General features: G+C 34.4%; 1 protein-coding gene across 2 annotated transcripts in view; it reads left to right on the plus strand.

The window, feature by feature from the left end:
• Positions 1-590: 590 nt before the first annotated feature.
• LOC106464762 overlaps positions 591-10,591 on the plus strand; it is an 11,304-nt gene continuing 1,303 nt past the window's right edge. Inside the window, exons 1-3 of one of the 2 annotated variants that reach the window (XR_002611818.1) lie at positions 591-653; positions 6,400-6,897; positions 8,001-8,170. Coding sequence is in view for 1 of the 2 variants with exons in the window: in XM_022392555.1 (XP_022248263.1) it covers positions 609-653; positions 6,400-6,851; positions 7,999-8,170 (669 nt within the window). In the remaining variant the exon portion in view is untranslated. Of the gene's footprint in view, positions 654-6,399; positions 6,898-7,998; positions 8,171-10,591 lie in introns of both variants that reach the window. The other variant, XM_022392555.1, reaches the window with a different exon arrangement.

Below are 10,591 nucleotides of genomic sequence, written 5' to 3' on the forward strand. Positions count from 1 at the left end.
ACACTCTGTCCACGGGGAATCGAACTTAGTGTGTAAACTTATCGCTAGCTCACTGGAGGACCACTAGGGGCTAGCGAATACCTAACGAAATAATGTTATTTTGCAACGCAAACTCTTTAAGTAGGCAAATATTTCAAACTAAGTATTTTTCACTTATACTTGTTTGATAAATGATTTTTTTTTAACCTTCCACCTTGACACCAATTAATGAACAATTATGAAAATTTTAACAGACAAATGTAAAAAGATTATTATACAAATAATACCATCGGAGTTATAGTAAAGGATTTTTATTTAGACTTAGTACCAGATGTCGACTGCTCTTCTGGAGTTAAAGAATTAATTTAACAATGGATTTACCTGTTAAAAAAAGAAATAAGAAGAGATTTGGACGAGGAAACAGATTTCTGGAACACCTCCCTATTTTCCGCACGCAGAAGATCCGATTGGTAGTGTCAAATTCTGTGTAGGTGACTGACGACCTCCAAGACAAAACTGACTAGTCTGAACGATCATGTGACTTGAATAACTAGTATTCTCACCTGTTTCACTTCTGCCTCAGTTGTTTGAGGCTTGTCTGTTGGAAAGACATAATTATATTCCTCTACATGATGAAATTACACTTTGCTATACTCCCTCTACTGTTTCTGACGGTAAGTTTTTTTTTCCATTAGAAAAACAAATATTTGGTTACAAGCTACGTACGTAGATCTGATTTCCATCAAATCACTATCTTTTTTCCCTCGAAAGAGTTTAAAGTGGACTGGGAGGAGCAATAGAGAAAGAAAGGGGTGAGCGAAAGAGGGAAATGAAATTACAGTACCAACTGTGCATTTATAGAGAGTATAGACTCAAAATCAAAATAAATATTATCCCAATTTTTCCATTTTACATATTTATTTAATAAAATGAAGTAAAATATGTCATCTTGCAATAAATAATGCCGTTGAAAGAAAATAGAAAATGAACAGAATTCTTTGTTAGATTTTATAGTAAATTTGTTTGGTTATGGGATCAGTCGTCAGCTATCTGTCGTTTTTTCGAATAATGCAAAAATTATGATCAATAGTGTTTTAAAACTTTCGAGGCCTGAAAGGAAATGTGCAATTTTGAATTGTATGTTTGTTGTTAAGCACAAAGTTACAAAATGAATTATTTGTGTTGGGGGGTCACAACGGGTATCGAAACCTGGTTTTTAACATTATAAGCTTTCATACTTACAGTTGAGCCACTGGGGGGGGGGGGTAGTTTTGAAGTTCTTTAAGTTTGTTTGTTTGAAGTAAAGCATAAAGCTACACAATGGGCTATCTGTGCTCTGCCCACCACGGGTATCGAAACTCGGTTTCTAGCGTTGTAAGTCCACAGACATACCGCTGTGCCACTGGGGGGAGGGGGTTAGTTTTGAAGCTCTGTAAGTAGTTCGAAATAGAACTTTGTACTATTTAAGTAACAATTAACTTTCTTGGCTTATCTGATATAAATATTAATACTATGATTCTTTATCAAGCGTGGTTAGCGTGCACGGCTGTGGACCGAAAAGTCCAATGTTCTAGTCCACGATAAGCTAGTGAAGATGCTTGGAAACTTCAGCTGTGTGTGTGCGTTATAAAAGGACAGTCAGTTCCACTATACGGCTAGATGGATGTTTTTGACTGGTTGCTCGTCCATTGGTCAGCAGATCTAATTTAGGAAAGACTATGTTTAAACCTTAGGGTCTCCGACCTGACTGTTTAACCCATGTTTTACATAAGTGGCCGACAAGGTTGAAGATGCGAAACATTTCACTGAAACATATTTTAAAAAAATACAACACTTACAACTTGCTTGGAACTTTTTAAATAGTTGATTCTCTTTAGAACTACACTAACTACTAGTTAACAAAGTTTTCCTTTTAAAATTAATGACCGTTAGTATGTAAATAATTTTTTTGAAGTCGAGCTTAATACATTTTAGAAGTGTGACTTTAAGGTTTTATTTCTTGCGCTATCCTTCAGTTTGTTTTCTATGTTACATGTGAGATTAAGTTGTAATATTTGCTGTCATGATTAATTGATATCCGATCGGCACAACCTAACGTAAGTACTTAAAGAGGATTTTGTTGCTCTCTACAGAACCTCAATGTTAAATCTTCATGCACTATATTTAACAAAATAGTTAGTTCTTTATCACTTGAGGCTGGTATCGTATAATGTCGGACTGCGTATCGAAAAGTTCAAGGTTCGAGAAGTGATGTCGCTTAACAGGTTTCGTACTTTCAGCTGTGAACGCGTTATAAAAGTGACAATCAGTGCTGTTATTCCGATCGAAGAGATAAACAAAGTCGTCTTCCCTCTGATCTCCTATGGGTTTAACACTTGGTTGTTTAACCCACCTTCATATGAATTGGTTACTCCTTGTCAGCTCTGACGGATACTGAAAATATAATAACTTTATCATGACGTAGAGAGGAAACACAAAGTGGACTGCATGGTTACTCCTTGTCAGCTCTGACGGATACTGAAAATATAATAACTTTATCATGACGTAGAGAGAGAAAACATAAAGTGGACTCCATGGTTACTCTTCTGTCTGTTCTAACGAATGCTGAAAAATAGATAATAATAAAAACGCCTAAACTTTCCATAAATGGATCAGATTGTAACCTTCAAGTTAACCTCCTTTATCTTTTTAATATTGACAATATTAACAAGTATGTGTGTCAGTGGGTGTGGCCTGACGTGTAGGTAGAAACCTACAACATAGTGTAGGAAGACGAACAAGTCTGAACTACTTAGATCTAAAGTAAAACTCGCTTCATAAAAGTGGAGCACGTGTTCAAAAGTAAACTTTCGAAAGGAACGATCTGTTTTATCTTTACAGACTTTACGTAAAAAAAAAGGAAAATTAAAATTAATAGGTTGACTAATATTTTTGTGTATATTTTGTGTTTTTCTTTGGATATTTGACTTACATTGGTTTTGCATGAAAATAAACGTAGACAAACTAATTAAAGAGTGATGTTCATGTGACTCCACCAGATGCGAACTGCTGTATTAATATAATGATATACCAGCACAATTACGTCGATAGCGACGTAGAATAAACTAAACCATGTATGTGGGAGGTAAAACAATTTGTTGTGCACCCACTATTAACCTCTTTATTCTGTTCAAGTTTTTGAGCTGTCCAGCTTTACAAACTAATCTATTATAATGCTACTCAGTTTTTGTCTGTCCCGAAAATGCACGCGCACCTTACTATCTAAACATGTGCACTTTCTTTCGACGGATGTAAATATACTTTAGTAGACATTTTGTAAAACAAGATAATAAAGGCTTATCAAGGTTTTTAAAAAGGTCTAACGTTAGGTCGTACAATAACATTATGAGTGTATTTATTGATAGTATTAAGTACGGTAAAGTTTAGCTCTAACTAAATTAAAGCGAAAACGAACACAAGTTTAGGTATTGACTTATCTCTTTATCGAATATAGGCCATACGTAATAAAGGCTTGACTAATATTAAGCCTAAGACTAGTGGACTTTTAGGTTTCGGTGTTTGCAATTACATTTCGTTTGTATTATTCTAGAAATCCTGTATTTAAAGAACTACAGTTGCAATAAAAATGCTACTTTGACTGCAATTGTTTTGCGGGTCTCTTTTAATACACAATAAATCTGAAAAATACATGATCAAAGATGACTTTTAAACTGTGAGTGGGAAAGACGAATGTTACAGCTCAAAGCGTTTGTTTTAGCGGAAGGCCACAAAATTGGCCATCTGCACTCTAGTCCACCGTGGGGAATCAAATCCCGGATTTTAGTGTTATAAGTCTGTAAACTTGTCGGTGATTCACAGGGGGGGGGGACTCCTCAACCATAAAACTTCTAAGCCAGTGTAGTCTTCTCTGGCTAAACATTCTCTTAAACTTGCTGGTGACTCACAGGGAGACTCCTCAACCATAAAACTTCTAAGCCAGTGTAGTCTCCTCTGGCTTAACATTCTCTTAAACAAGAACTATTATATTCTTCACCAAAAATATAAGGATCAAATATTTAATACGAATTGAAAAAATACACCTGAATGCTATCGAAAAACAGACAGATCATTATTTATGTATCCGTAATCCATGTCTTGTTCTAAGAACACACGACTCTAGAAGGACACCACTTCCGTTTTATTTTCAGATATGGTTATTAGGAAAACTCTTGTTTCCTCCTGAGCTCTTGTTCTTGATAATTGTGTAACAGTATTGCCTGCCTATGGCCATTGGATCTGAAGTTCTTTCTTCTATATGATTATATGAAAGTATTACGTACTTGTGGATGTTGGATTTGAGTTCTTGTTTCTGTATGATTCTATGAAAGTGTTACGTACTTGTGGATGTTGGATTTGAGTTCCTGTTTTTGTATGTCTGTATGACTGTGTTACATACTTGTGGAGGTTGGATCTGAGTTCTTGTTTCTGTATGATTCTATGAAAGTGTTACGTACTTGTGGAGGTTGGATCTGAGTTCTTGTTTCTGTATGATTCTATGACAGTGTTACATACTTGTGGAGATTAGATCTGAGTTCTTGTTTCTGTATGATTCTATGAAAGTGTTACGTAATTGTGGCGGTTAGATCTGAGTTTTTGTTTCTGTATAACTGTGTGACTGTGTAACCTGCTTGTGTCGAAGGGTCTTAACGGAAGTACAAATTGGTAGCCCAGGAGTGTGGAGGGAAGGATGTGGATATTTTCTCCGAAAACTGATATGTAGACAGCCTGGACAAGGTTGCGGAAGGTCAGTTTAACCATGTAATGACCATCCACTTTGTAAAATACATATCTGGACTGGCCAGCTCATTGTCCATATATATATACTTCTTATGGACTTTACAGTAGTAACTGAAGTGCTTATTAGAGACCAACTGGTCAGTAACAGCGTTTAACGTAAGGTCGGAAAGACCTATTTCAAATTCACAATTAACCGCACAACTTGTTTCAATTTTTGATGTCATCAGAATTGGGAGGAATGTTTCATATCTCTATACCTGTTAACAGATGGGTCAGAGGTAAGCCCGAGAACTTATAATGTTAAACAGGTGACTCAGCAGTAAGCCTGAAGCTTATAATGTTAAAGAGGTGGCTCAGCGGTAAGCCTGAAGCTTATAATGTTAAACAGGTGGCCCAGCGGTAAGCCTGAAGCTTATAATGTTAAACAGGTGGCTCAGCGGTAAGCCTGAAGCTTATAATGTTACACAGATGGCTCAGCGGTAAGCCTGAAGTTTATAATGTTAAATAGGTGGCTCAGCGGTAAGCCTGAAGCTTATAATGTTAAACAGGTAGCTCAGCGGTAAGCCTGAAGCTTATAATGTTAAACAGCTGGCTCAGCGGTAAGCCTGAAATTTATAATGTTAAATAGATGGCTCAGCGGTAAGCCTGAAATTTATAATGCTAAATTTCGAGTTCGATCCATTCGGTGGGCACAACACAACTAGCCCAATGTGCACCTTTACGCTTAAATAAAACAAACAAACAAGTCTCTACCAATGACTAATTGGTTCGTATCTGGAATACTGTAGAATGAACAACACACTCATTGCGGCACCACTAATTATGATCGTTTGGATGGTGGCTAGGTTTATCATTACGAAACATCGGTATTAATGGGAGTTCAGCTCTTATTTTGTTTCGAAAAACGATATATTTATGCGTTATTAAACTATCTATTTCAAACTTTCTTGTATGCTACCAAATCAAACGTTATTTTGATTATGTCTGCCGTCAATCGGCCATGAAGAACTGGACAAGAAACCACGAAGGTCAGGAACTGGCCAATAAGATGTTCCGATTTAAGTCTGAAATAATACATCTGTGACCTTCTTAGACGCCGTTTATGTCATCATCTTAACCCACCATACGATGTTGGTAAATTTAGTGTTGAAATAATTGACAAATAAGGAAGGAGCCACATATGTCCACATATCGGCTAAAATATGTCCTTTCGGTATAGGTGGACCATACACATCACTAAATATATCTGAAGTTTTAGAGAAACCCTCTTAAAAGCGAGGTTTAAAACCCGCTGTGGACACAGAGCAGACAACCCATTGTGTAGCTTTGTGCTTAAACACAAACAAACAAAATTTGAAATTAAATGATACAGCCAGATCCTAACTACAACCGCTTTTGTCATCGAGAATTAGAAACTAAGAGAATGCTGTCAATTAACTATATTTAATGAATAAATAGTGTCCCTGTTTTATAGTTTATTTTAGTTAGGGTCCTCATTTGGTTTGATTAAAAAAATCTTGCCTTTTGATATTTCGAAGTATTTTTATCCAATCTTAATTATTTTCGAGTTAAATGAAAATAATTTCGTAGAAATAGGAATAAAAATATGTTTTATTAAACTAATTTCTTTCGTTCATGTGCTAGATACACTTTGTTTATTGTCAAAGTTATGGTAGCTCCAGAGATAGTTATCGGAGACTGTACACTGAGCCAAAGTACGTATCAGGAAGATCAAGAGGGAGACTGTACACTCAGCGAGAGTACGTACCAGAAAGATCAAGAGGGAGACTGTACACTCAGCGAGAGTACGTACCAGGCAGATCAAGACAGAGAGTGTACACACAACCAGATTATGTATCAGGCAGATCACGACAGAGAGTGTACACACAACCAGATTATGTATCAGGAAGATCAAGACAGAGAGTGTACACACAACCAGATTACGTTTCACGAAGATCAAAACAGAGAGTGTACACACAACCAAATTATGTATCACGAAGATCAAGACAGAGAGTGTACACACAACCAGATTATGTTTCAGGAAGGTCAAGACAGAGAGTGTACACACAACCAGATTACGTATCAGGAAGATCAAGACAGAGAGTGTACACACAACCAGATTACGTTTCACGAAGTCAAGAGGTGAGTTTAACTGTATATATATAAAAAAAACAACTTTATATGCCAACGTATTATCATACTTGCATAGTACTGTATTTAAAAATACACTGTATCAGTGTTCTCAAGACGAATTGCTAGGGACGTTATGCTACGTACAATGTTAACATGAACGACGACATTTCGCACAAAGTGTAGTTTATCCTAAAAACAAATATAAAATATGATCTCCATGGAAACACATCGTTGTTATAATTGATAATGATAATATAATTGATAGTGCTTCGTTAAACTAATATCACATTGTTGAAACAGATTACAGAAATCATATACAATTAGTTTCTTTGATAATTTTTTGTTGGTTTACCGTAGTTCTTTACTCTTCGCGGGGATCAAATCTTGAATTTTATCGTTATATGTTCTCAGTTTGTTTATTTTTTTGTGTTGAAGCAGAAAACCACCCACTTAGCTATCTGCACTGTTCCACAACGCGTTAAAAACCCTCAAGCTTTTAGTGGGGAAAATATTATATGTCTAGGATTATTAATAAATTATGTTAATAATTATGTACGTTTATTAATTCTCTATCTTTATACTAATATATTGTGTAAAACTACGGAAATTTGGGGAAAAATTCAAATTACTGAGAACGCGAAAAAATGATTTCAACTTATACGTGCATCATGTTCGAGTTTCTTCTTAAAGTCATAATATAATTTACAATTCTCTGAATATATCAGGTTCATCAAGTTAACATATTAAACTTATATAATAATAGAATATGTAGCATTCTCGTCATTCTTCTGTTGCACTTAACAACTCCTGACGTACAATCCATTACATTTGTTATTTCACGGCCATCCCGTGAAATTCGTGATTATAAACATATCTATCGTTTTTGTTTCTCAGTTACCGAATTTTAAAACTAACACATTCTAAGTAACTGACCGGTAAACTTATTGATTTCTGATGCAGAATAGAAATGGCATTACGTTACACTGATGACTTCAAGAACTTATAATGACTTTATAATTTTTTTACACTCACAACTCTATTTAACTATCTATCTCGATGAGATATTAGTTTTATTTCCTATACTTAATATGTATGTTTTTTTTTTTTTAAAGTCTCCCTTACCTGCAACCCAGACGAAACCGCTCTAGACTTGTCATTCAACGAACCATTTCGCGGAGTGATATATGCTGGTAGTAAAGACAGCCGATGTAAGATACGTGGTAACGGAGGCACAAAGTACTATCTGCGCGTGCCCTTTAACGATTGTGGAACCAAACACGTTGTAAGTACGATTTAGTATAGGGCATGATATATAACATATATATATATAGATTAAAAGTTTGTATTTTAAAATGCACTCCAAAAATGCCCACGGACAGGACATGCCGAAAAGAAAAGTTAAAACCTATATTGTCATGAGTGGTGTAAAAAACGTCTGCATAAATACGAGTGTTTTAAATGTTCTTTTCTTAATTTATATGGATAGTTTGTTTTAAATAATTTATTTAAATACTCTGGATATATATATACCCTAATGGTAATAAATGTTTTTTTCTATTTAGTGTTATTTGTTGGTTAGGTGTTGAATAACAACACAAATCATTTAGTCTTATATATGTATTTTTCTTTCGGACGATGGTAGCAATGTTTATATAGCAAAATAAATAAATAAATAAAGTATTATAATTTAAAATGTTTGCCTTTTTAAGATCTGTCAGTCTTTTTGAACAGTCCAAATGTTAAGAACTAGCGACATCTAGCGATAAATTGTTTCTAAAACTTACCATATCTGTTAAATATAACTGCAACTTGAAACACTTTTTATTATAATAGATTTAGTTCTTTTTAAACTAGTTTTGCATACTTATACGTGTATGTCGAATAACTAAACATGATTAAAGTCATATTAACAATTTTATTAATTTCAGTTATTTACGAAACTTAGAGGAACTGAGTTGAAGATCATTTGTTAGAACTAGCTATGATAACGAATTCAATCGCTCTTTCAAAATTTGACTAACAGATGGCAGCACATATATGCTGAATTTCGTTTGTGATTATAAGGACTTCTTAGAGAAAGTAAAGAAGAACGAATAACAATATATCAACCAAAGCATGTCTGCTATATCCAGTTTCGACGAAGCCTTCCACCCAATATCCGGGCTTTTCAGTCCACCTGGTATAGTTGTGGTTAAGAGGGTATTTATATGAGAAAATTACTTGAACAATAACTGTAGGGTACGAACTAGATTAATTTGGTAAAACGGAATTTTTAGCAATTTGACTAAATCTCAGAATCAGGAAAGGATTTTAACACGATATTAGTTGTTTATTATTTATTTTACTTAAATTACCCTACTAATTAGCATATAACAGTTTTAGGTTTATAGGTTTTCCAGTATTTTGCCGGATTTGGGCGTTTGAACCGTCTCATTATTCAGAATAACAGGCTAACCTATAACCTAGCCTTCTTCTTCTCTGTTATGACACAGCTCTTAATGAACTCTACTGCATTTATTTTTGTGTTTTGATAATAGATAGCACCACATATGTGTAAAGACATAGGGTAGGGGTTGAAAAATAATCTATTACAAGTCCTAACTAGCTTAGTTATTATTACTTGAGTGTTTTTCTAACAGATGACGCCTCGGTCAAGTGCAGAGCTAAGGAGCGTAAAGATAATTTACCTGGACAGCGAGCTGATTCACACATATTTCTGAACTCTACGAACAAAAGATTTGCATTACTAGCGCGAGAAATGTCATGAGTACTTGCAATCAGGGAACTTAGACGTATGCTGAGAATAACTCAGGAGAATTTTAAATTTGTGAAACTACTAAATAGCCAGTTGGAATGTCATCAGGTTTTAGGTGACCTTAAGGAAAAAAAAAAAAGCTTACACCGAAGTTGGACTATAAATATTTTCTGACATGGAATCGTATTATTGGCCACGGAATAGCGGCTCATGGGATGGCCCCGAGTTTCTTCAAGTTTTTTTCCATATTGTCATTCAGATGTGAATTTGAAGAATAAGTTTAATGTTTTAATATAAAAGAACGGTTTTAGAGCTGTAAGAGTTGCGGGGAATATTAGAATTAAGCATTAAATATTTACATATACAAGGTGTTCCAAAAATAACTTCTATATTTTGAACTTCAACAAATAAAGTAAAAATGACTAAACTTAAAAAATAAATGAAACTCTGTATACCTACCAGTTTGACTATGGGCTTATGATAATATCACAATAAATGCAATACTTACATTTTTATTAATTAATTACTCGTTATGACTAATTAAACACACCCAGTTATAAAATATTAGAAGCAAGAAGAATGATACCCAAAGCTATAATGTCAATAAGTATTTAAGTAATGATAAATTAATTGGTAATTGATTGATTCACATTTACCCACTAAATTAATTTTAATATTATCATAAAGCCCATAGTAAAATTAGTAGGTTTCAAGTATTTACACTTAGTAATAACGGGTTTAGTAAAGTTTAAACAAGGAAGTTGTTTCTGGAACACCTTCTATAGATCTTTGTGAGCGATATTTGTTTGTTAATTACGATTTTTATAGAACACCTTCTATAGATCTTTGTGAGCGATATTTGTTTGTTAATTACGATTTTTATAGAACACCTTCTATAGATCTTTGTGAGCGATATTTGTTTGTTAATTACGATTTTTATAGAACACC

This window comes from Limulus polyphemus, unplaced genomic scaffold, assembly GCF_000517525.1.
Source record: "Limulus polyphemus unplaced genomic scaffold, Limulus_polyphemus-2.1.2 Scaffold1736, whole genome shotgun sequence".
Lineage (NCBI taxonomy): Eukaryota > Metazoa > Arthropoda > Merostomata > Xiphosura > Limulidae > Limulus > Limulus polyphemus.